The sequence below is a fragment of the Dermacentor andersoni genome, chromosome 5 (assembly GCF_023375885.2).
Source record: "Dermacentor andersoni chromosome 5, qqDerAnde1_hic_scaffold, whole genome shotgun sequence".
In the NCBI taxonomy this organism is placed as follows: domain Eukaryota; kingdom Metazoa; phylum Arthropoda; class Arachnida; order Ixodida; family Ixodidae; genus Dermacentor; species Dermacentor andersoni.
The window spans coordinates 9,618,476-9,646,038 of NC_092818.1; the positions used below are offsets into that span (position 1 = coordinate 9,618,476).

The 27,563-nt window shown below is 46.7% G+C and overlaps 2 protein-coding genes across 9 annotated transcripts in view; one reads left to right on the forward strand and one right to left on the reverse strand.

The window, feature by feature from the left end:
- Positions 1 to 5,345, reverse strand: part of Rpn3 (regulatory particle non-ATPase 3) — a 144,547-nt gene extending 139,202 nt beyond the window's left edge. For both annotated transcript variants that reach the window (XM_050177374.3, XM_055070104.2), the window contains exon 1: positions 5,258 to 5,345. The gene's annotated coding sequence lies outside the window, so the exon portion shown is untranslated. The remainder of the gene's footprint in view (positions 1 to 5,257) is intronic.
- Positions 5,346 to 5,477: 132 nt separating this feature from the next.
- The window catches only part of Amph (amphiphysin), a 265,780-nt gene continuing 243,694 nt past the window's right edge, over positions 5,478 to 27,563 (forward strand). For all 7 annotated transcript variants that reach the window (XM_050177365.1, XM_050177368.1, XM_050177366.1 and 4 more), the window contains exon 1: positions 5,478 to 5,554. In XM_050177365.1, the coding sequence (XP_050033322.1) occupies positions 5,486 to 5,554 (69 nt within the window). In that variant the 5' untranslated portion in view covers positions 5,478 to 5,485. The remainder of the gene's footprint in view (positions 5,555 to 27,563) is intronic.

Below are 27,563 nucleotides of genomic sequence, written 5' to 3' on the forward strand. Positions count from 1 at the left end.
GCTGACGGACAACTCTTGACGGACGACGGCCTGGATAAAAGAGACTGTCACCGGAGAATGATCAGGTGACGGGAATGAAGGGGCCGCCAGTTGTGCCGCTTCGACCTCACGAGGAATGATGCGGATCAAGTTGTCACATCGCGACAGGTAGTGGAAGAGGTCGTCACAGGATGACGTAGCAGCTGTGTTGGGAAGTCGCGTGATGTGCTGCGATACCCGGTGGCGTTTAGCAGGCTCGAGACAGCAGCACTCCTTGAGGATCGCATTGATGCTGGTGACGTTCGTAAAGACCAGTAAATAGAAGGCGTCGTCAGCAATGCCTTTGAGGACGTGATTAACATTGCAAAAGGATAGACAGTTGGGCGAGTTGGTACGGTAACATGATTTTGGCTTCTAGCGCGAAGTGAAACACGGACACAGAAAGGAGCAGACAGGACGAGCGCTAACTCTCAACTAAATTTTTATTAAAACGAAGAACATATATATAGGTGATTGCAATAACCGTAGCATAAGAACATGACAAGGTAAAAAGCATCAGTTAAACATATCAGGGGGTATGGAAGTCAAAGATAAAAAAATTACTTCAGATTAGTACACGTATTGTGAAGGTACTGAAATTCACAATCTAACAGAGACCACTAACCTGCGAAAAACTTGTAAAATGGGTAGAAAGCCCCGGTAAGAAACAAGAAAAACAGAAAAAAGAAACAAAGTTTGCTGTAGTACCCTACATACATAGATTATCTTATGGTTTAAGGAATGTGGCCAATAGGTATGACGTCAGTACCGTTTTCTCGGCCCCACGCAAGTTGTCTAACATGTGCCCTTTGATAAATAGGAGACTTGAACAGGAAGGCAAAAAAAAGAAAAGATGATTGCGGAGTTAAACATGTGTCCCCTTTAGTGCCTTGCAACACGGGTATAGTTTATCAGATTCCACTCGAGTGTGGGAAAGCTTACATTGGACAGAGTGGCAGGTGCATTAACATTAGACTAAAAGAACACAAACATTCACTAAACAACCCTAATGCATCACATCTAGCGGCACATTGTTACGATTGTGGTTGCAAACCATTCTTTGAAGACACAAAAATTCTTTCTAGACACAGATGCCAAACCACGCGGGAAATTATCAAGGCATTCCACATAAAAAGATTAGGAGACACTTGCGTCACTCATGCTTCGTTGTCTCTGTTAGATTGCGAATTTCAGTACCTTCGCAATACGTGTACTAATCTGAAGTAATTTCTTGTTCTTTGACTTCCATACCGCCTGCTATGTTTAACTGATGCTTTTTACCTTGTCATGTTCTTATGCTACGGTTTTTGCAATCACCTATATATATGTTCTTCGTTTTAATAAAAATTTAGTTGAGTTAGCGCTCCTCCTGTCTGCTCCTTTCTGCTTCCGTGTTTCACTTCGCGCTAGAAGCCAAAATCATGTGATTAACCTTATCGTCCTCAGACATGGTAGGGTCAGTTTTGGCACAAAGCGCCAAGATGTCGAGAATGTACGACACGTAGGACTTGGTCGACGTCTGTAAACGTGTGGCAAGGGCTTTCTTGGCATTGACTTGGCGACCGAACGGATTGCCAAAAAGGTCGCGGAGCTTCTCTTTGAAGAGATCGCAGTTCGAGATGTCCTCTTCACGAGTCTGGAACCATGCAAGTGTAGCTCCATCGAGGTGGAAATGAACGTTCGCAAGCATAATAGTCGGATCCCACCTGTGATGGTGCTGACACGTTCGTATAAGCGGAGCCAGTCGTCAACATCAGGACTGCCGACTCCGTTGAAAACACCAGGATCCCGAGGGGGGGAAACGGCGATGTAGGTCGGGGCTGCAGGCGGAGACGGTTGTGTAGATGAAGTGCCGCCAGCAGGAGCCGAAGTTGCACTGTCGCCGTTGCGACCGCTGCGACGCTCCATGACGGGTACGGGCAACATCCACCTCCACCAAATTAATGTTACGTGTAGCTGGAGCCCAATACTATATACAATTTATTTACAGGGAAGTTAACAGAAGGCCAAAATGGCGACGCTATATCAAGTGGGCCCACGTCGTCTTCTTCCTCCTCAGTGCAGCCTCACTGTGGCGGCTGTTCCATAGCAATATTAAGAAATCTAGATGATGAATCAATCTCTTATCTAACTGAACACTACAATGAACGTTGGAAAAAAGGGGTATACTCAGAGGAATGGAGGGTGGCCAATACTATCCTCATACCAAAGCAAGGCAAGCAACTCACTCTAGACAATCTCCGTCCTATTTCCTTAACGTCATGTCTAGGCAAAGCTATGGATCATGTCATCCTAAATCGACGCACGAAATACGTTGAGCAGAACGACATCCTCCCATACAACTTGATCGGCTTTCGTCCAGGGCTGTCAACTCAGGATGCTATGCTGCTGATCAAACGTCAACTTCTGCAGGCCAGCCCAGTGCATACGAAAGCTCTTTTGGGATTGGACGTGGAAAAAGCTTTTGATCGTATAAAGCATAAGGCAATACTTGACGTTCTCTCGGAGATGGGTTTAGGTAAGAGACTTTTTAACATGATTAAGGACTTTCTTAGAAATAGAACTGCACAACTCATGCTGGGTGAGTTTAAATCAGAAGCTAAGAATTTGGGAAATAGGGGCACTCCACCAGGGGCTGTGCTCTCAACCATTCTATTCAATTTAGCAATGTCCAAGGTTGCAAGAAACCTGGAGAAAATTGAGGGTATATATTATGTGATATATGCCGAAGACATAACCATATGGAGTGCCAAGGGCAATGTAGGACAGACAGAGACCAGATTACAGGAAAGTTTATATGTTGTAGAGAACACACTGAAAGACATGGGGTTGAAATGCTCGGCAGCCAAATCAGAACTCTTAGTCATTAAACATCACAGAAAAGGTCATAAACCAAGAGGTTACATTCCGAAAGATGAGCCAAGAGTGTGTTTATACACTCATGAAGGATCCGTAATCAGGCTACTTGAAAAAAATCAAGGTTCTTGGGTATCACATAGACAGAAACAATACTAACTATATAACAATACAACATATCTCGAATAAAACAGATTAAGTCATTAGGTTACTAAGGAGAATTACCAATAGACAGAGAGGCTTAGGAGAACACAGCACTTTGAGGCTAATACACTCCTTTGCTCTCTGTCACTTCACTTATGTGGCTGGATTATTCAAATGGAAGCAGGCAGAACTTAACAAACTTAATGTGATGCTCAGGAAGCTCGTTAAAGTATCCCTAGGGATACCCAGTAACGCTGCAACCGAGAAACTCATGAGTCTAGGAGTGCACAACACAACAGAAGAAATCGCGGAGGCCCAACAGCTAGCGCAACACGAAAGATTGACAAAGTCACGAGCTGGCAGGAATGTATTACAGGCAAGAGGTGCAGAACTGAATACATCAAGGAGCCCAATAGAGGCTGAAGTAGAATTAAGGACTGAAGTTAGGAACAAGATTAGAACCAACCCTCTCCCCAGAAACATGCATCCAGAATATAATGTCGAAAGGAGAAAGGCAAGAGCTAAAGCACTCTTGCAGCAAGTAGAGCAGCAGAACAAACTGGAAGCTATAGTTGATGCTGCCTGGGTGAAAAATAAAGAAGCATATACGGCCATTGTATCAAATTATCAAGGGAAGGTGCAAGACGCTCTCACTATTTTTACCAAGGACCCCATGGTGGTGGAACAAGCGGCAATCGCTCTAGCCATCAAGAGCAATAAGTGGGTAAATAAGTGTTTTGATAAAGGCTACGCAGCTGGAGTTGCAGCTAAACTTTTCGAAAACATTGGGATTATGACAACTGAAATCCGATGGTTTCCTGCGCATATGGGGAAAGTGGACGAGTCTAGGGTAAACCTCAATGAGGTTGCTCATGACTTGGCACGAGGACTTGCTAGCTGTGACAGTTACAACCGAGCCGTTCACCATCAAGCCAGGAATCTAGAGATCATTTAATAACATACAATGACGTTACCAAACATTACTATTTAGGACGCAGACAATTCCTATTTCCACATTCAAAACTGAACAGGGCTCAGGCAGTCTCACTGCGCTTATTGCAAACGGGTACATATCCCACACCGCACACCATCAATAATATATATCCAGAGAGGAAGATTAAGATGGACTGCGATGATTGTAATGGCATCACTGGAATCAGACATATGCTGGCGGGGTGTCCCGCGACTCTCTCCAACCTCGTTGAAGAATGGACACAGTGGGAGAAAAGGATTCAAAGCCCATTGTTTCAGGACCAACTAAGGGCAGTCCAGAGGGCCCATGATGTCGCTGAAAGGCTTGACCTGACAGTGCCAACGTGGGAGCGGCCCGCCTTGGCTTGAGAAGTCGAGCCTCCGGACCTCATTACAATAAAAGTTTTTACACACACACACACCAGAGGTTCTTTAACGTGCATGTAAATCTAAGTACACTAGTGTTTTCGTATTTCACCCCCATCGAAATGTGGCTGCCTTTGCCACAAGTAAAATTAGATTTAGATTATGGGGTTTTGCGTGCCAAAACCACTTTCTGATTATGAGGCACGCCGTAGTGGAGGACTCCGGAAATTTCGACCACCTTGGGTTCTTTAACGTGCACCCAAATCTAAGTACACGGGTGTTTTCGCATTTCGCCCCCATCGAAATGCGGCCGCCGTGGCCGGGATTCGATCCCGCGACCTTGTGCTCAGCAGCCTAACACCAACAAGTAAAATTAAAAAGTTTGAAAAGTTTCCAGTGCGGTCGAGCAAACGCTGGATCGACGAAACCAGCTTAACATATTACAACAATGTTTCGCTTATTAATAGGATCGCTTCCTTAGTTTCAGGGACAGCATGACTAAAGTGAAAGGGTACGAAGAAAGACGAAAATGAACAAGTCATTACCGGCTTCATGAAGAAAGAATACGAGATAACTAAATGCCGAATCACGATTAATCAATTCCATGGATGAATAGAGATGAGCGTTGTGGGGTCTGTTGCTGTTCACTGAACAACTCGGCATTCTAAGGAGCGCCAGATCTACTTTGACATTAGTAAACAACAAATAAACAAAATGCCATCAATGCGATGCACAGGCTCATTGAGTGATGGGAACATTACGAGCACAGTCGTATTACTACGCATGTTTTGCACAAGTATGCGTCAAGAACAGCTTTGTATAAACATGTAAGACAATTGTTAACGTTGTTGTAACTTCTACTGGCCCGAAAATGCGGTAGCACAGGAAAAATTCTACATACCGGCTCCTGTTCGCCACTTACAGCAGCGGCAAGGTGGAAACCCTTAGTAATGATGGCGGGCACAACATTGGTACCGCAGCAAAACTTTAGTAAGTTATAGAATAATTAAAAAAATTAGTAGTAATTTATTCTTCTTTAAAAAATATGTAGGTATGTTTTCGGGTATCTTATCAGACACAATTCTGATAAAGCTTAATTTATAGTTTAGAGCTGCAGTAGCGAGCCAACATGGCAGACGGCAAGGGTGGATCGTTTACCAAGGTCGTCCAAAAACATGCAGGGCGTGCAAAAGAAAGGGTAAGTCGTCATGATTATATCAAATAATCAAAGTATTACTTATGGCTTCGTCACTGCATGAATCGCAATTGGAAGTCGGGCTCAATTTGTCATTTCCAGGCGCATCGTTCCATGCGCTGGCGTTGAGTCGGTTCCTACTTTCACGCACAGTGCAACGCGGACGGGTCGGAAATTTGGTTTCTTCCGTTCAGCTCGCGCCTGGATACCTTGAGGGCGCCTAACGTGTCGAGCGCTTAAGGTGTCGAGCTCACGCGTGTCGTGCGCGAAATCAGTGCCGCTGCGGGAGTCGTTTGCATAGCGCCCCACGGGAACGCCTCCTTTTGGAGCCTTGCACCTGCGAACGCGGGTTGTGCTTGGTCACACGTAGGGTCACACGTATCTGTCGTCTGTCTCCTGCGCGAACGCCACGCGATCCGAAACTGGTCGCGGAAAAGGGACGCCGCCGGTAGCGAAATGGGTTATGACGATGGTGCGCGTCTCGTTTATTTACCTGGGACGTCGGCGGCACCTTTCCAACCCACGTCCCGTATAAGGGTGTAGTACGCCGCACGTAGGCTCCGAAGCCCCGATGGCAGCGGAAGACGTGCTTTGTGGAGGTGGTGACTGCTCCGTATACTTGCAGGTACTAGCGCCGTGCTTCGCATTCCTCGTGGGGATTCTTCCGGTTAAACTCGGGGTTAAATTTACGGGATGCGTAGAACCAGGAAACCGCGGAAGGTCAACTTCCCGCATGCAATCGCGGCTGGATCATCGAACACCCAAAGCGCATTGTCGCACGCAAGTGTCGAATGGGGCTGAGCTGAACATGTAAACAAAACTGCTGGTCAAGGCTCGTCGCTATCAGCCAGGAAATATCTGCAGACTTGTGGAAGCGACATCGTTTAAGCATTGGAATACGTTTACTCTTCTCGTGTGGCCAAAGCGGCCCGTGGTTTAAGGCGATTTACCGAACCCCTACTTAGGACGGTGCAGCAAATGCGGAATAGTACTGCGCAGAACTGCTCAAATTTCACTTTATTGTGCAGGTAAAGGTTTTGAAACGTTGACAGTGTGTTTTCACGTAGCTCTTCAAACTTTCTGCAAAATTATCGCCGCGGTTGACTGGAAGATTCAGCCAAAGGCACTGAAGTGCGACTTGACTTTCTTGAAAGTACAATTTTCTGAAAATAATTGAACATAATGCCACTAAAAAAACTGAATGAATAGCCTCTGATTATCTTTAGAGCCTGGTCACAAACCAGCTTTCCAAGAATGAATGGCTGCTGTATAACCAGCTTCTTGAAAACGCTAAATGACTGCCAAAAAAAGGAGAAAAAAAACATGGTAAAAAAAAAAACTGCTGCAGGACTTGTTGGCTGTAAGTATATGTACAAGGGCCCATTACAAAAAAATAGCGGGTTCTTGTGTAAAAGACAAAACTGCTACATGACTAGACTGCCAAGTACACTACACAATCACACTGGCTCCTACCACCTAAACAAAGCCCACATTACTTATTTTGTTTCTACATTGCTTTGAAAATTTCTGCCATTATCTCACTTTTGATATAGTGCAATACTTTGCTTTTCAATAGAGAATGGTAACCAGAATTTGTCAGTTCTTTTGAAATATTTGGTTAGTTTCAATATTCAAAACTAACAAATACTTCATTTTTTTAATGAAAATAGTTACTGTGTAATGTACAATTTGTATGTGAAACTGAGTATTCATCCCCTCATAGTTATACTATAAATTCTCTGACTTATCAAATGAGGGGAATCAATGTAGTTCCACATCTTGACAATGCGTTGCAGACAGGGCTTCTGAAGCATAGTGGAAAGCAACACGAGACCAAGGACTGGATGCGAAGAATGTGGGACACAATCGCTAATAATTGTGGAGTGACTACACCCCAGGCAAATAAATTGAATGGCAGTTATGAGAATGGGCTGTCCTGTCGCAAGAGTTTATAGCAATTCTCGCAGAATTGTACAGTGGTGTGGGGAATTGATCTAAGGTCGAAGGCTGTAACCCGGCCTCCGTGTGTGCATTCTCTGTAATCGACTATCATCAGCTGCAGGACATGGGCAGGCTGCACAGTAAGCAGGCCACGGTGTGCACAAGGCCAGTACTACCACTAATGAGACCCTTGGGTGCCACAAGATTTTGTCGAGTTATCCCGAATGTCAAACTAACAGATGGCACGGCAGAATGAATGAAATAAAATATTCTCATTGCTTGAATCGTGGAATGGCCGAGTTGGTATAGCTGCCGATGGTTGCAGCGCTAAACTGACATGGGACGAAAGAAAGACGCAATACGAAGACGGCACTGACTTCCATCTGGAAAGTCAACACTGCGTCCTTGTCCTTCTTCAGTCCAGCGTCAGTTTAGTACTACCCCTGCAACCATTATTGCATGAGGTAGTCTGTCGTGTACTTTTGTTTCTTGCTCTTGAAGCACTAGTCAACAAGCAGGAGGGGAAGAGTGCTGACAAGTTCAAAAGCTGCTTTTTATTTATGTTACCTTTAAAGGGCCCCGACCGGGGGAGGGGATGTGCATTACATAAAGGGGAGGAGCAGTAAGAGTAAAAAGAAGTGAACGCTTCTCTAAACAAAAATAAGTACAGCTTGGAATGTGGAGCAATAAGCAAGCGAATACCAAGGACAGCAGCATTTTGAGTGCTTTTTCATAGCGATAAAATCAACTCTAACGTTACCACAAGTGTATTAGACAGCTAGTAACTAAAGTGTGTAGTATTTGATTGGAAAATTCCCTATTCCAAGTTCTGGAATATTGTTCAAATGTGAGGGTCTCTTTAAGAATGCATATTAGATTTCTACGGGGTAATGCCAGTGATAACTGTGCTCCAAAGGACTCTGGTGCAGGGGACCAGCGGTCGCTACGAAGAGGCAGCATTTATTTAGCATAGAATAGCTGTTGAATAATTAAGTCATTCTTGCCTGTGTGCAGCCCAATTTTTCTCAAATTACGAAGAGCAATTTATTTTCTGCACAATTAAAGCAGCGTTGCTATAAATTACAGCGCACACTAGGACAGGGACAGGAAACGACCTAGACAAGCACTGGCTTCGAAGTGTTTTTTCTTTATTTATTTACCAAGAGTTAGTGAAGTGCGGTGCTCCAGTATTGCACATTGATCTTTCAGCATATGTAGGGTCCTTTGTTTTCCAGTTTTGTTCTTTCTACTGTGGAGGGAGGGGAGGAGTCTGGGGTTAGCTTTTAAGAGAAAAACTGGGAAGAAATCGGGTTTGCTTTGACTGGCAGCCAATGTTTGAGATTTTTCTGGTAACTTTCAGAATTAACACACAGCGGTTACCTTTTGAACAGAAACTTCTTATTTAAATGAGCGAAAACACTGACAGGAACGTGTAATGATAGTGTCGTTTGTAAGGTATGTGACAAACTTCACTCAAATTCTAGCTGGCAGGCATCGCTTGAAGCTTTAAAAAAATGACAGAGAAAAGTGGCCAGTAGGAACAATGAAGGCATTGATTTGGGCTAGTTTGAGGTTCCAAATAGAAATATTTTTCGGATCCCTTGTTTCTTACTTGGTTATAATACTTGTAATACTTGGTTCTCTGCACTTTCTTTTTTTCTCAAAGGAAAAAAAAAGCACAAATATGACTGCATGAGGGATTTGAAGAGGTGTGATGCTTTTCCTTATCTTACCAGCCCCTTTTTTATGTACCATGCGCATTTTGAGCAGTTGGGCCACTTGTCACCCTGCTTCCTGCCTCCCTCTGTATGTCATTGCAAGAAAATTAATGGACTACCAGCTAGCCCAATCTGCTGGCCTTCTCTCAGCCTACTTCTCTAGCCCAATCTGCTGGCCTTCTCTCAGCCTACCATATGTGAAGCGTCCTCTCCTGTCACAGCAATGCAGAATGACGTTATCAGCACGCTGCATTACCTTCCTAGCGTATCGCTGCTTTGAACATGTTATGGGAACTGTGATGCATCATAGACTTATTTATGTACTAAACCCAGCTACTAAACACACAAGAAGCTTTCGTTCACTCAAGGCCAGCAGGCACTGAATATGGTATATGTGCTGGTTTTTGTTTCGAGTGTTAAGCGAAAACGAAGCATATGTGTTATTCATATGCAAATATTAGGATATATCTTGACCACTTACACGTTTAAGTCGGATACAATTCACTGGTTTTGTAATACTTACAGTTATTCTTACCCTTTGTGAAATGGCGAAACTTCTGGCATAAATTCGGTTCAAACAATTTTCATAAAACTTGTGTGCGGCGTGGAATCTGTCATTATAGTGTTTTACCTGAAAACATACGGTGAAATGCTTTTCCCATTTCAATAATGTCACTGTCACGATGTGCCAGATTCTTATTTCCTCATTTAGCTAAGTTGACCTTAAATCTAGTTGTCATTACATGTATCATATAATATAAGCATTCTTCTTTCTTATCAAACTGACCCCACACAGTTTTTCATTTACTTTTAGAAACTAAGAAAGTAATATTCATTTGATTCGTCATTCTAAGGTAGTTTTCCTTCAATATTCAATTAGGAAATTTCGACATTCAAACACCTCTAGTCCTACGGCCACGTGTGCTGCCATTTCCAGCCGGACATGTCATGCAAGTGCCAGCACAGTCCGTGGCCAAGTCACTTTTGTGTCTGCAATTCCGTGTGCTGTTGTGGTCATGGACTTGGTAACTATAGCCCACTGTAGACCCTTTTCGCGGAGCAGTTTGCTCTGGAAGAACAAGAACGCTTTTGACAGCCACATGTTGCCTCGGGCAAAAGCGCAAATGTGAAACTGTTGCATCTTTTACTGCTACTGGGTGGTCAGCTGTCGGAAATGCCAATGGGTGCTTGCTAATGCACTGTGCTCCATTCATGCTGCAAAATGTGGAAAGGCAGAGGGAAGACGCGTGCAGTGGTTGGCTGCAAAAATAGCGACTGGGATTTTAAGGAACGGATTGACTCTGTGTGGCCAAGTCCACAGACCGCAGTTACATAAGGACGGCCTGTGTTGCCGGCCCTTCGTGATGCGCAGCTTTCCTCGAGGATTAAAAAAAAAAAACCGTTCGCCACTGTTCTAGTGCTAACTTCCAAAGAAAGTTACTTCAACTGCAGAACGTCGGCAAGACTGAGTACCGCTTGTTACGCAACGGCAAAGTAAGTAGCACCACTTCTTCGCGTACTTTCTTTCGCATGATCTATGGACATCCACCCCAACTCGCACTTATGCCAACTTAATGGGCCCATTCTTGAATCGACGCGCCGATTGCACAGAAATCTTCGAAGCTGAACGTTTTGTGGCGATCCACAGAGTATGTGAGTGACAAGCAATAATGTCTTTAATAGGCTACAACCTTTTGCAAAGCACAGAACATCTACGTTCCAGGCCTGCTGAGCTGTAACAACAAATCTACCACAACTGAACACAGCTGCGAGCGATTAGGCAGAAAATAAACAGCAGTTATAATGACCCCACCAAGGAACATTACTGAGTCAGAAACATGACAAACTGCTGCTTTACAGTGATCAGCCAATAAAGAAGGAGCAAAAGATTGATTTAATTTCAAGCCCCCTTGTTGTACGGGCACTGTATACGCTGCTTTCCCCCGTTTGGACAAGGCACAGCTAGCTATGAAAGAGCTTCATGTTCTCTGCAAGTGTGGCCATAGCTTCATGTCATCCACCCAATCACCATCTGTTATCTGGCAAAACTGAGGTCTGCTGGGCCAACACCTCCTAGACTGTATGTAGGGGGTGCTGGCTAAGCTGCAACTACGTCATGCTCATTCATTGCAAACACAATGGAGGTAATCAATGGATGGGTCACTATGTGACCAAACATGGCGGCACCCACAGAATCGCCTTGCAAATGGTCCATAAGCCCGGTAAAAGGGGCACATTGTTTATCTTGGCATTATTATACGGCTGTCGTGTTGTGTGCAGTGCAGGAGCGCACAGACGGAACTGACAGGGCGGGTGAGGTCGTCTTCATTTCCGACCATGTGTGCGCATAAGATGAAGCTTAACCAACTTGACCAAATGGCTATTCTTCTAAAATTACACAGGCCACAGAGCCAGCGGGCATCTGCTATGCCAGCGCTGCAGAGCGCAAGACTTCATTGAACCGATTTTTAAAAAATGAGCCCGGGTCCACTGATCAAGTTCACTCAACAGAAATATTCGCTATTCAGAAATTAATTTAACTGAAAGATTTTTGCACTCAATACATAGAAAAACTTCATGATTTTCTAAAAGTTTGTTATTCTGAAATATTCATTAAACCAGCGTTCGTACAACTGAGTTCACAGTACAGCTTAAAACTAAACCATGACTCAATGTTAACTATGTTGTATTTTTAAAACACTGTTTCGAATTTCGGGAAATCGGCATATTGGCGATTATCGAATCGTACGTTTTAATGTGACACATTCATTGCTTTGGCGGTGCGGGGCAGTTAGAAATTGGTACAAACTGGCTGCACATAAAAAGAGATTAGCAACAAATGTTTTCCATGAGTGCCACAATCATGTAACTTGCGAAGCAACTGATAATTGGTGAAAGCGCCTCGGAATAGCTGTCTTCCAATAACTTCTGAGGTGTTCACCAGTAATATATAAGTTTGGGGCCGTGTGTGACGCTTGGCACACAGCAGTCTGGCGGCTGCCTTCGCGCTGTTCTGACATGCTTTCCCGACTCTGGCGTAATTCATTCAGTCAAAGAGACTTATAAACCAAACTGCAGATGTGCTTCTGTCACCTGTGAAGGCAGGTTATACAGCGAAAAGCCTTTGCACCGAAGCATTTGGGTATCTTTTGTTATACAGGCCGCCTTGACTAGTCAAATCGTGCACCGTGCAGCTTTTGTTATCCGCATTGTTAGCAAGTCTGTGTTATGTCACGTTCGCGCCGATATCAAGAATAACATAAGCATGAATGATTTGAGCCGTGCATTTTATACAAGCCCACGACGTTGCAGTCACGTGGTCGTCCAGTTGTTTTGGCTGCGGCTTACTGATGACGCATAATCTCTCTCTCCTTCAAAGCAAAACGGTCTATCTTCGCAAGGGTGGAGGACCTGCTGCGGTTTCTTCCTTGCTATCTTTAGACGACATTGTTCCAGTGCTTTCTGCAGGCTCTTGCTAAACTCGACATGAGCTCGATCCTGCGATTCAGCTCGATGCCTTAACTGGCCCAGGTGTCGCCGCTGAAGTCCATGCATCGTGTTCACGGTGAGCATCCAGGAACCTTGCTGGCCGTGCACTCTACATGTGACTTGCTCTGAAGCTGCGCATCCAGACTGGTTTACCTGCACAAAATTTGGTCGTATATGCTGTCGGCTGCTTATCTGCCGACCATTCATCGGCCACGATGCAGTCATCTTTGTTTGATTCGGCAACCCAGCAAATGTTCTGCCGGGGACTTGCCATCCTTGATGGGTGTTACCGAACGAAGAACGAGCTGTCTGCACTGGCAGTCTTTCTTTTTTTCCGGGTTTTTCTTGAGGCCTTCACTGAGCATACGCGCAGCTCGTTTGGTTAATCCATTAGATTGTGGATGATAAGGTGCTGCTGTAACTTGTATGCTATTGCAATCCAGAAACTTGCGCGAAAAGGCTATGTCCACAAATAGTGGTTCATTGTCTGACATCAACGTTTCAGGGAGCCTGAACCGTTGACCTTAGTGCTTGGGCCCTTCTTTCCGACGTGGCACTTGTCATTGGCGCTGCTTCCATCTATTTCGCTTCAGAGTCTACGGCGACCACATGTCCGTGCAGTAGGCCTGCAAAATCTGGCCAGCTCCTAAGCCAGCCACACCACAGGTATTTGTGCTGGTGGCATTGCTGCAGCCTGCTCACATGTAACACACGACTTCGCTAGTCGCTCCATGTCCAAAACAGCATTCGGGCAGTACTTCTCATGGAGGCCATGCCAGGGTGTGTATCAAGCCACAAATTTAACATAACGTTTGGCCGCCGCTATGGGCAGAGCAATGCGATGTCCCCAATATACCTAATTCGTTCGTGTGTTGGCGCTGTGGTAGGAACATCCCTCTCCTGGCAGTCCACCTGTTGAAGCTCTCGGCCAGTCCCACCTCGTGGGCGCACGCTGCAGTTTCCTTCAGGCGTACAAAGTGCACTCGTTAGCATGGCCATTGCACGGCTCCGCAACTGGCAAGCGACTGAGAGCATCGACATTTTAATGCTCACTGCCTTTGTGGTACTGCAGTATATATATTTGTCGAGAGACGAGGTCCAACGCGATATCCTGGTGGCCGCCATCGCTGGTATATTGCTTTGCCTGGATTGAGCAAACCAGCAAGGAGCTTGCGATCTGTCACTAGCCCGAACTGGTGTCCGTACAAGTAGTCCTGAAATCGTGTAACGCCAACCGCAATCGCTTCTTTTTCTAACTGCGGGTAATTACGCTCTGCTTTTGTAAGGGTCCTGGACCGGAATCCGATGAGGTAGAACTGCTCCGACGCCAGATGCGTCGCACTCCAGCTGCAGTGGCTTATCTGGATCAAAATGATCCAGGAACTCTGAAGCCTCAATTGGCTGCTTTTTCAAACGCTTTCCGGTGTTCCCGATTCCATACAGCACCTTTGGCAAGGAGGGGAGCCAACACAGCGGCCATATTCGTAATAATTCACAAGGCCTATATGAATGCTTTCAGCTCACTCACTGAAATCGCTGCTTCCACATGCTGTCGTCCTCTGGTGTCAATGTGACTTGGTGAAATTTTCTGTGCCCCGTATACACCCGCAGCAAGGCCGTGCCATGTCATTCATCTTTTCCGCAACATCATCCAGGTAGAACGGAACTAACGCCAACAGGTAGTCGTATGAAACAAAGGAGGCCTTTGTGAGTGGACGGTTGTCATTTCGGCGTCTAATGGCAATTGGTTGTAAGTTTGGTGCAGGTCATGAAAGTTTCGCCGCCGTTCAACTTGGCCAACATGTCGTACGAGGCAAAGGGGATGGTGGCATTTATGGTAATACAAGAATTGCCACAAACTCGCCGAGATCCATCGTTCATTAGGGCGGGAACCACTGGTGTTTCGCATTCAGCGATTTTTACCGGCATCAGTAGCTGGTCCAGCGACTGCGACATCTTGTCCGTCAAGGCGTAGGGTACGGCACGGCCTTAAAAGAACCGCAGACATACATTTTCATTCAGTTGAAATGTCACCAGTGGTCCCTTGTGTAGGCCGAATTCTGGAGCAAACACGTCGGCTTACTCATTGAACAGCGCTTGTTGCTGGCACCATTCAACCCCACCGGTTGCACAGTTGCGGCCGCGCTAGTAGTTCTCTGCCGCATAACGACAGTCGAGCGCTGTCAACCATTATGCATATTACCAGCTCGAATATGCTGTGGCACGTCACGTCGGACTACTGGCCCTAAATTTGCAGGACAGCTGCGCAACGGCGGCCACTTGGTCTCGTGCTTCCGGGATACCGCTTCGGAAATGGCGCCTACGGCCCATCCATTAACGTGTCTTTGTAAACAATTGGCCTCACCTTGCGCATGTTGTGAACTGCCTTTGTTGTGTACACAGGGCTAGCTCGTTCAGCTGCCATTGCGTACGGGCCGGGCCGGTTGTGACATCTGCTGCAGGCGGTGTCCACTCGCATGGCCGCTTGTGGCCCCCCACACCTTCGACATGCGTCCCGTCTATATCCGGCTGCGATTTCTATGCATGTTTCCTTTGCTCCCGACTTGGGGCCATGCGGCCAGTCTTCCACCTCTTCCAGTGTAACCTCCCGTTACGCAGTCACGCACCACAGCCTCGTCGATGGGTGTCTGCCGCGTGGGTTCAAAACCACTGCTTATCCTAAACCGACACTCGGGTTTTTTTAGGGGTGAACCGCTCTGCGCTTCGCCGGACGTCGGGCATGCCACAAACGTGCGCTCCTATCGTGCATGCCCTCCTATTGTACATCCCCTTAAAGGGAAGCTGAAACACTTTTCGAAAAAAATGAGTTCTTTGCGGCGTTCTACAATTTTGAGTCCCCTGAACACGAATATCTGGTTCAAAAAGGGCTGAAACTAACGCAAGCGGTTGTTTTTTCAAGAAAACGCGCACCAGCGCCTCAGGGCATCGCGCGAACGCCGCTGTTGCCCGTGATTGGTCGGGGCCGCTGTGACGTCATTCGCGGCAGTCGCCGGTCGGCGCCGCCGTTTCAGAGCGTAGCACGGTGTTCTGTTCTGGCTTCACAGCTGAGTTGTAAGCATTATGGAACGTTCTCGCTGTCCCGGACAGCTTGTATTTTCGCCGTACATGTTCGAACCGACAGCCGATACAGAAAACGATGGAAGCAACGTGGGGCAACGACGATGTTGAGTGTGCCAACAGCGAGAGCGATGTGTGCGCCTTCTCGCGCGATGGAAATCTTAGCTGGTACGTCTTTTCATGTAGCTGCACGTTCCAATGACGGGAGAAAAAATGCGCTGAAATGTCACTGGGAATTTGCTGCTGGCAGAATGCCGAAGCACTAACATCTCATTAGATTGTAAACACGGGTGCAATTACGCGATGTCAAGCACCTTGCCGCTGCTTGTCTAAAGTTCCGTGGTTTTTAGCGTGTTGATAGACGACCGCGAACATAAGTGCCGCGTTTGGCTACTTCAAACTCTTCAACATTATCTGCCTGTGTCACACTGGCTGCTTCAAACTCTTCGATTGGTGATGGTAGTGGAACAGGTTCATCAGGGGCTCGGTTCTCAAGGTGCTCTGCTAGAACCTGAAAGAGTGCAAGGCATGGATGGCATGAATTCCAGCATATCATGCATATCAGCAAACATGACAACAGTTGGATTACTTCCTGTAATTGAAATACTTTAGTAATTTATGTGATGGATTAGTTGTCTAGTGATTTAGTAATGTGAATTATTTGGCTTCTGTAATTTCATGGCTAAAGTAATTTATTAATTGCGTTAAATATGCACCAGTAAGTTGTGTACGGTGCCAGAACGTTGGTAGTGTAGTGAGGTGTCGTGGAGGAACATGGGGGGGGGGAGGGCATGAAATGTCAAGTGTATGTTGCCTTGAAGAAAGGTTGGCGTCTCCTTAAACTATGCTTTTTGCTTCTTGTATGCATGAAAACTTTTTGGAAGCAATCGTAAAGTAATGCAATTTTTGAAAGCGGTAATCGGTAATGTAATTCAAATCGATGAGCGTAATAAGAAAGTAATGAGTAATGTAATTACTTTAAAATAATTTTGTCATGCCTGATACATAGCTAGCTCTCTAGGTACAAAGGCAAGAAAACATTTTTTGTGCAGCAGCGATGCCTGTATTGGGCTAGACGATGTCGAACGCTGACAAGTTCAATACCTCACAACGTTACTTCATTATTTGACCCCGTTCGCCTTGCCACGGGCGCGGCTGTGCCGACGCTCGTTCTTGTGGCATTTCGCTGCTGGTAGCAAGTTGTGAGTGCGAAATCTACGGAACGAAGTTTTTACACGCCGAGTTCAACTACTCTAACGCGAGCATGAAAATATTACCGTAACGCCTCATGTCGTGCGATTTGAACACGAATGCTGAACAGCTAAACCTGCGGGCACCGCGTGGTAGGACGAATAGCAAATATCACGTAATGCACAAGCGTACCCCCGCTCAGTTATTTCACCGTATCAAAACAGCACCGAACAAACAGCCGTAGTACAGTGTTCCGTGACAAAGCTGAGTGGCAAAAAAAGGATGAAAATGGCAAGCACTTTGCACGCATGTGCATATTCCCGGCTGTGCCTCCACCTCGCTTGTCATAGGCCGCTGTAAGGCCGTTTGTTCGACACTCAGGTGATCATCTGTTAAAAAATTGCCCATGTGCACATAAAAACCTTTACCTCACGCTTTCTCCTCTTGGCAAAGGCCGCTCTTGGAGGTGGCAAGGTGTTTGTCTTGTGGGAGAATATAGACAAAACAACGCCGGGCTTCAGTCGCGCCGATTTAATTGGAATACCGATTGCCCCCATCGTTGACAAGCTCCGATGATAACCACTGTCGCGGAAGTGCTCCGAGCGCAGCACAGTTGATTTCGTCGGCACGAAATTATCTCTCCTCACCGCACGGACCCACTGCGCTGCAAGTTTCTTGTCCTTCGGGAACATGTGAAACGCCACATCGTCTCGGCCGAATGTGCACAGAACGAGGGCAGGTTAGGCGCCTATGGCTGTGGGCACTCACACAGCACAGAAAGGAAGCACAGTTCACGAAAATCGCAAAAGAAAACAAACGTCAGCGGCGGCATATCTCTTGTACCGTCGTTTAGTAAAGCGCAGGACGGGAAGAAACATGCCAGCACGCCGGTCCGGCAGCCAGTCCCCGCGAGCGACGTCACTCTCGCCGGTTCTCTCCTCTGGCAACCACCTCACCCGGCGCTCCGGGAAGCGACGGGGGCGTGTCCGCGGGGGCGATTTAGAAAGCTATTTCTGCCCCTTATATTAACAAAACAAAGAAAAAAATTCAGAACCGTAAATGAATAGGGCTGTTCTTCCCAACCCCAGCAATTCGTGGAAATTGAAAACCGCTTCAGCTTCCCTTTAACGTGCGCTCCTATGACTTCCGAAGTTGTCCGCTTTAACCATCGTCTAATTTCCGGAGTAAAGACTTGGCAAGTCTTTTTTTTTTTTTTTTTTCGCATCAACCAGCGATGTGGTTGACTTGGGGGTGCATATATCCAAATGCACGACGACATCTTCGCAGCCAAGCTCGTCAGCGTTCTTCGGGTGGCATCGCCCCTAAGAGCGATGCTGCGAGCAGTGCACGCGTCTTCGTCGCTTCTACAATGTGCTCCCAGGCGATCGGCCCCTTCCGACACGCTCGGGCCCGGTGCGTGCACGGCGCCGGTCCTCGTCACGTCGTGGAGAAGTACTTTCAACGAGAGCGGACACTCCTATCCACGACCTACTGTATAAAGAGCGACCTGCGCATCCCGTGGTCGCCTACGGCAGCGCGCGGCCCATGTGGCGCGGCTGGGCGCGGCCGAAGAAATACCACGTGATCATTGAGTAGGGACCAATCGTGCCGGTAGAGGCCGCCAGTGCTCACCCTCGCAGCAACGCCCGAAACGCTCCGGTCCTGCCTTCAGGAGTACGGCGATGACGGTAAAAATTTGCAGAGGAGCTGCAGTAAACTCGGCATTTCACATTATCGACAGGGTGCGGCTAGAAAAATGCGCGTCGATACATGCGATGCATGCCCCAAATAATTGATATCTTCGCTGTGCAGTGCAATGAAACTACTTTGAAGGCGCGGCCGCGCGGTTAGAAATTGTGTAATCCCTTAGAGCTTCTTTCCCCCCTCATTGTCTGCTAAAATGTTGGTTAGTGTTGTGGTGCCAATATGGTCTGGTGCGCACTTTCCGCGCTAGCCGAGGCCTGAGCGCGCCCGCACTTCATTCTCCCGTAGGTTTCGCTAGTCCCGAGCCGAACGCAATGAACGCACTACGTACCGCTTTGCAGGGCCCACGTGTTCCTTTGCTGCGTTCGCACGATCACTGAAGTGACGTGCCGTTGAGAGCGCGGCATAACGTGATTAATTTTAATTGCAGTGCATGCCACAATCGTAAAAATGTGCTGTTATTAACGTATTTATTTACGCCGCTTTACCAAACGATAATGAAAGTCTAGCTAGAAAAATTCCAAGGGCGCTTTATTGTGCCATCACACAGATAGTCACTACACTTTAAGCACTTTTCTGGAGTTGGACTTTTGAAACGAAAAGCTTCACTACGCCAGTCAACACCGCGCTTCGCGCGAGCCGGCGTATCTCGGAATTGACTCCGTAAGCGTGTTCGGAGTCGGCGCAGGTGGCCACTGCCGCGCGCTATGCGTCGTCGTTTGACGTCCGCCGCAAGCGCGTGTTTATCGCGGAGGCCGACTATATAACCGCTTGCCAGAGAACAGGCGTGCGCATTCAACTTGGAAGGAGAAAAGAGTGATACTGCCGATACAGAGAGCTGTGTTTATGGCTACAGAAATCGCAAGACAATGTGCCCAACAATGATGAATAAAGAAGTTTAATAATCCTGCATAACTTATGGTATATATCATTCATAATTAGCAATTTGCATAACTGCACAAGGCACACGTATGGCATGACCATAAGCTTACCAAAGCATATTCATAAGTGAAACCGTAAGCATAACCATAGGCTAAATCATAAAGCATATCCATAAGCTAAACAGTAAGCATATCCATAACTTAAACCATAAGCATAGCCATAGGCTAAATCATAAAGCATAACTATAAGCTAAACCATAAGCATCACCGAACCTGTTCGCTTCGAGATATCCAGGCTTAACCTGAGCTAAGCCCCAGCCAATCTTTTTTTTTTGTTCAGGTTTCAACCATTGGTTCCTAATATCGGTCACGGGGAACTCGTGAAATGAAATTCCTCTTGATGCTCGGCCGCTTGACTTTCACAACGGCATGCAGCAGTAAACCATCGTGCATGAAGAAGCCGCAAACGTGAAAGCCGGCGCCCACGGGTCTGAGAATCAGTGTCACTGAAATAGAATCTGGTAAGCAAGATCTAGCGACACCAACAGATCACCAAGCACTCAGCTAACCGACTGTATCGCGCACGTGCGTTTGCTTCCTTCCGTGCTCTCGCAGAAAATGCTTGCTGCCCGTGCGTGCGGCCGGCCGGCCGGCCACGGGGTTGGGGTAGGTGGGGGTAAAGTCCCTTGATAATTTGAAAGTACCGACACTCTTTGAACTCTGCCGCCGCCGCGCGACCTCCTCGCCTCCTACTCGCCCCTTGCGCGTTCCCCCGCGGCAACCAGTTTTGCCCCCCGTTTTTCTGCACGACGATTGGTCTCCCTGCCGTTGCCCTTGGAAACGCGCGGATCTTGAGTTTTGCTTGTGTTTTTCTTTTTCGTTCGCGCCATTTTCCTCCTGAGCACGGCTGGCTCGGCGCTTTAGCTCGACGTAGCGAACGTTGTACGCTATGTTTCCTGCTCTATGTGCTAGGGCTATGCCGGTCTGTTGCGCATATAACTGCAGGAAGAAGCCTGAAGATGGTTATGCCTTTTTTATGATACCACAAGGAAAGCGTGACGGCTTGCGCAGGAAGCAGTGGCTGCATGACATTGGCTGAAAGATCTTTGTTCCAACAAAGAACAGCGTTGTTTGCGAGCTGAGGCGTCTTTCTTATAGCTCGCAGCAAAGCATTCCGTAATGCTGCATTTTTTTTTTTCATTCTGCCGGCCTGCTCACCAGCGTTTTTGTTGCGGGGCCTCAGTGTGCTCAATATTCTGGGACAGCTCCATCACCTCGCACGTCGCTAACTGTTGCTATTCAGTCGGAAACGCAGCATTATAGATTTTGCTTTGCGCTCTGAAAAAATTTGTCGAAAGTATACCCGTGGTATTGCAGGTGATGAGCGTTAGCTAGTCAACATCGAGTTTTTTTTATGTTTTAATGCGAAAGTCTTTAGATCTGTGTTTCAACGTCGCGTTGTAAACTGGAAATATCACGTGACCCAAGGGAGGCCAGAGGTGACCCTAAGCATGTCCACCCCTGTGTAAGAAAATGATTACCCAAGTTAATTCATGAATCATTAGTGATTGACATAAGGTGGATTGCATTAAGAAGGATTTAAGATGCATGGATAAAGATTAAGGTGGGTGGAGGAAGAGTAAGGCGGATTATGGTGGATTAAGGTGAAGGGTTAATGAAAGGGTATTCAGACCGACTAGGGTGGATTAGGGTGCTTGAACAAGGATTAGGGAGGATTAAGGTTGAAAACAATGATTAAGGTCGATTATTGTGGATTAAGGTGAATTCGAGTTGACAGAGGGGGATTAAAACCGATTAGGATGGATTAGGGTAGTATAAGGTGGATTAGGAACCATGGAGCTGGATTAGGTTTGATAGAGGTGGATTAGGGTTTATTAAGGTAGATTGGGACTATTAAGCCGGATTAAGTTGGATTAAGGTGCATAAATAAGGATTAAGGCAGATGAAGGAGGATTAAAGCAGATTATGATGTATTAGGGTTGATAAAGGAGGATTAAGACCGTATAGGGTAGGCTAAGGTGCATTAGGGGCGATGTAGATTGATTAGGTTGTATTATTAGATTGATTAGGTTGTGGGTATTAAGCTGGAATAAGGTGAATTAGCGTTCATTGAGTATTAAGACCGATTAGTCTACTATGATCCTCCTAATGCACATTAATCCACCGAATCCACATTCATCGACCTTAATCCTCCTTCATTCACTTCAATCCACCGTAATCCACGAAAGTCCTCCTTAATGCACCCTAATCCACCTTCGTCGACCTTAATCTACTCTAACCCTCCTTAACGCACTTTAATCCTCCTTAATCAACCCTAATGCTTCCTCATTCACTTTTCTCCACTATAATCATCCTTAGTTCACCTTAATCCACAGTCATCTACCTTAGTCCATCCTAGTTCTCCTTAATCCACCCTAATCCTCCTTGATTCACTTTAATTCACCCTAGCACACCTTAATCCTCCTTAATGCACCTTAATCCTCCTTCATCCACCCTTATCCTTCTTCATGCGCTTTAATCCACCGTAATCCACTATAATCGTCCTTAACGCACCTCAACGCACCTTCATCCACCCTAATTCACCTTCATCTACCTTAATCCAACCTAGTCCTCCTTTATGCACCTTAATCCACCTTCATTCACCCTAATCCACCTTCATCGACCTTAATCCCCCTTAATCCTCCTTAATACACCCCAATTCATCTTAATCCGATCACTAATCAATCATTACTTTGCTAATCATTAATCATCTCTTATACGCGGCTACACATGCTTTGGTTCGCTTCCCGCCTTCCTTCGGTCACGTGATATTTTCTGTAGCTCACAACGGGACCTTGAAACAGAGGTCTGAGGCTTTCGCTTAATAAGCCACACCCAAAGGGATGTGTCACAAGCAACACTAGATCAGACGCACGAATTAAAGCATCTGATCATGTGGCAGAAAAAGTTTCTGGAGTCTAGAAGTCGCCTCAAAGCTCCCTTTACATCGGTATACCCCGTTCACACGGCTTTAAGAAAAAAAAAAACCTCCTCATAAACGTTGCCTCCAGCATTATCGATGCTGTTATTAGCATTTCTCAAAATTTTCAACCCCACTGGGGCGCCCAACTGGCCCAAAATAACACGCCTCCATAGAATCCTACGGCCCGTTCGCGGCAGCCCAGGAGGAAAAGCGTGCCGTGCGCAGCCGGTGGGCGAGGAGAATCGAGGAGGAAAGCGCCGTGAGGAGGAGAGTGTCGCTACTTTCAAATTATCAAGGGGCTTTAGGTGGGGGTGAGCACTAGCGCCACCGTTTGCTGCGGCGGTTTGAAAAACTAAAAGAAACCACACAAGCAAAAGCAAATCGGCGCTGGCGCAGCGCCGCACGCGCAGGTCGCCCCCGTGCTCCTATCGAGTCCAGCGAATAGGGGCCTCAAAGTAGCGTCGAAGCCACTACGCATGCGCGAGACACAAAGTTTGGGTTTTGCGTTGGGCACACTTTCACTGATTTAGCGGGAGCTCCGAAAGCTGCCCCAAAAGATTTGCGTAAACAAACATGGCGGCACCCATTAAAGCGACTGCTCTAACCTAGCAGCAAACTGGGTTCAATTCGCGGTAACGTGTGAAGTTCGCAAGCTAGGAAAAGTGACTGCAGTTATCGCTTTCTCTCAACTAGCGTGTTATGAAAATTTATTCATTGGACGCCGCTAATTCCGAATTCGATTGTGGATATTATGGCTCGTAGGCCTAACACGCTTAGCTTGGCTGGTGAAGGCACGTAAAGTTGGTTACTCCAAACTAAGCGCAAAAAATTGTTTGCTGCTTACAGAATAACCTCTAAATTGTGATTAAATGCGAATACACGCAAGTCAAACTTAATGTTCTTATCATAAAATGGTACATTTTATTTATTTCGAATAGCTTTTTTTTTTTTTTTGATGCCATAGTGGCGTTGTCATCGCAAGACGCTGTTATATTACGAAAATGAAGCTCATTACTTCTCGAAGTGAGATCAGGATGCCTTAAAATACACACCTATAAAGCGAGATATAAGAAGGAAGAAGACGCATGCTGCGGTAAAGCTAGGGAAACTATGGAGCATGTTTTATTAGAATATGAAGACGTCTGCCCATTGGTTGATTTAGGCACCACTGGCCTCTTTGAAGCTCTTGGATTGAGCGAAAGCTGGGGAAAAGCAAACATGTCTGCAATAGAGATTAGTAAGAAGCGATTGAAAGAGTGGTGGAAGTTGGGAAACGACAAAAAAAAAAGACAGACATACAAAGGCAAATTTCGCAATAGGGGATCAGAAAATTTGGTTGTGCGAGTTCATAGTGGTTTTTTTTGTTGTTGTTGTTGTTGTTCAACCTAGGTAGGAGATTCGGCAGTATAATAGCAAGAGCTTGGTGGCGCAACCCGCCGCCCCATTCCAAAGGGAACGCTCATAACATCCATCCATCCATCCAGCTGCACCTGCGTGCCCCATCGCTAGCGCTCACAAAGCTCTTTGAGGCTCCTATTATAAAACTCTCTAATGCCTGAACCACAATTCTAGTCTAGCTTTTGGGCGCGTACGTTTCGAACGCTAGTACGCCGGCAGCGCTGATCGGTGCGGCATTTTTTTTTTTTTATTCTACCGCTCAACCTCACGCGGTCTTCGTGCAGAATTGTTTTAATGTTAAGTAAAAGTGATGGCGAACGATCTTTACAAGCCTCCATCGAATATGTGACACGTGCAATTTCATCGTGACACGAGACTCCTTGTGAAATGAAGAAATGTTTATTTTACTCTATATAAATGCTTGTTTCGGGCTTTTGTGCATTCATCGAACGTTGTGGCACTATATGTAAGCAGCAGTAGTTCCCGTACGAAGCTCCACCACACGTCAGTTGAAAAAAAAAGTTAATTACAAGCACGTGTCATTTTGGTATTATCACCTTATACAAGTAATGCGTATGGAGGCAAAACGTGTGAAAGTGGTGAATGGACGGCGTTACAAACAAAAGCAATTCGCTTTTGCGTACATGGAGAAACCCGATTCATCTCAAGCAATGCAGTACATATCACGAAAACATCAGATTTACAAGCAAGTATTCCCGGGCCTGCACTTTAACAGCCGAATACGCGGGCCACTGTGCGTTTGCAAAAGAACTTGCCTTCAACCGACGCGATGGTATGTTAGGTACACAGGCGGCCACAACACATACTCTCAACCAGGCCATGCTGGATGCTCGCAGAATTCCTGCTACTCGCACTCAAGAGAAACGCTTGGGTGGAAAGCCTGTCTTCAGTCGTTTAAAAGACAGACTTTTCGAGTTACAAGTTCCTGGTGTTTGAGCTCCTCCCTGTTATCCCGTTATCTTTTTCGCGTTCTGCCGGCGCAAGCAAGACACTCCCTGTTAACACTCTTGGCAATCTCTCGTCGCGTTTTCGACAGCCGTGAGCAGTGGAAAAAGGTACAGTGCCGTCCACTCTTTTAGGGTGAACACGGCTCACCGTGGCCGCGCTCCGCGGGGCGCCAGTGCGACCGGCGCGGCGGCGCATCGAAGCGAAGCGGCGCCGGCGCACACGCATCTCGGGGAGGCGCTTCGCGTCGTCTGCTACAGAGCTGGAGCGCGCCGCTCGGTATTTGCAAAAGCCAATCTCGGCCCCAGCCAGATTGCTGTGTTTGGGCCAGTCTACTTTTTAACTGAACATGGGCGTCAGCCCGATCTACCGCCGAGGCCTTTTTGTTTTTTTGCTTAGGTCATAAAAAAGAAATTATGGGGTTTTACGTGCCAAAACCACTTTCTGATTATGAGGCACGCCGTAGTGGAGGACTCCGGAAATTTAGACCACCTGGGGTTCTTTAACGTGCACCTAAATCTAAGTACACGGGTGTTTTCGCATTTCGCCCTGTTAGGAATGGCCGTACGGGGTGGCAACGTGCCAGCTTTCAGCCCGCTGCACGTGTTCCAAGCCCACCAGACAGGGAGCCCTTCCGAGAACTGCAGATGACCGGCAGCCACGTGGCGCGCGGTCAGCTCAGGAACGTGGTACTCCGCCGCGCCACCCGAGACGGAGCACAGTTCTACGAAGCCCTCGGTCGTTGACTCCGGAGCCTTTGTGTGTGTGGGCGTAAACGATACTGCGGAACGGCGCCCCTCTGTCGTCGGCTCCAGACCTTGGAATGTGTGTGCCTTTGTGTGTGTGAGCCATACTGCGGGGCGGCGGCAAGTTTACAATGATTGGACGAACATTCCCGACCATTCCTGCTCCGTCCACGCCGAACGATGACGTCGAACTATGACGTCAAGCGGAGAGCTTATAAGCAGCGTTTGCCGGCTGCTAGAGCGTGCTCGTGTCGTGCTCGTTGTCGGGAGCTGAGTGCTCTGTCATGCTCGAAATGTAGTAGTGAGCTGTGTGCTCGTAAACTGTTTGCTGTATGTTAGTTTTGCGGGCTCCATAGGGGAGTCGCGCTAGACAGCCAATGTATGTCCTGTTTTTAAATGTAAATCCTGCCATTAAATCCTGCTCGCCTAGCCCTGTCGTCCCAAGTTCATCTCTACAGCTACGTCTGCCAAATCTTACAGCCCCCATCGAAATGCGGCCGCCGTGGCCGGGATTCGATCCCGCGACCTCGTGCTCAGCAGCCCAACACCATAGCCACTGAGCAACCACGGCGGGTTCTTGCTTAGGTCATGCTATCCCATCTTAGCTTAATATGGTAATGCGGTGCAGCCAACGGCTGCTCAACTGAGTGACTGGCCGCTCACGAGTAAAGATTCTGGGATGGCTCGTCAAATCGAAAGACACCAGAGGTGCTTACATTAAACGCATTTCTGTCGACTTGCATGGTGAATTGCATTTCGTTTGGTTCCTGGTTCCCATGGTACTTCGGCGATAAAAACGCTGTAACTGTGCAGGATAATTTGATTTCCCCGGTGCACTTTCGGAAACTAGCCATGTCGCGGGTGCCGGAAAAAGAAAGACGCCGCATTGCTGATCTGTGCCTACAAAACTATTCTCAACGCGTTATGTCGGAGATGACAAAAAGGGCACTGAAAACTGTGAAGAGATGGTGACTTCACTGAGTTTGTTTTATGACTGAAATATTTATCCCGTCTACGTGTAACTTCGCCACATGTTTTCGTCAACGTTTTCTTCCATGTCTAACTTCGCAGAAATGTTTTTGTTAATACGCTGTTACGGCGTAAACAAGAGTGGCGCCAGTCAGAAGACGATTTGACTTGTAGAGGTGGAATCGTTCTCGACAGCCATCTTGTTTATGCATCGTTGTCTCTCTCCTAAATATTGGGAATGCACATTTGTATGTGATTCTGCAACGTAACAATATGTCACGCGTTTCTTTCCTCTTTAGCTTCCTTGTCTTGCATCTTTTTGAAAGAAGAAAACTTAATGTATGCTAAGAAACTGACGCGTCGATTATAGATGCTTTACTCATACCATCTATTAAGATTTGACATAAACTGCATTCGCATGTTGCGTGCTGTTTCTCCAAGGATACACACAAGAAAACGTCGGCGCCACATGTTTTACTCCACCTAATCAATGTAATCAAATAACTGACCGGCGATTCCTCAAAATGAGAATGCGACTTCTCGTGTCAGGTAGCCGTCAAAGAACCGGCACCGCTTCGGCGATTTTATCCAAACTGTGACAACAAAAATGAATTTTCTTTTATAGGATGTAGAAAGGTGAGAAGGGGAAGTAAAATTTCCGCCAAATCAGTTGCTATGCCGGGTAGAGCACTTTCCTACATCGCATAAAGCGCTCCATGCACCCCTACCAGCGACATTAACGCGTCAATAAGAGAGTCGCGCAGCAGCGGATGTCACTTCCTAGTTGTTGTCGAAGTAATATTATTGCCCTCCTTAATGTTGAAATCCATAGCAGACATGATGATGCATGATTGAACAATCGCTCTCTAACTTTCTGTGAAATTTATTGCGGGTTTCGGTCGTTTTCTTAAGTGAATTAATCAAATTCGTTCTAGAATCAAGACATGC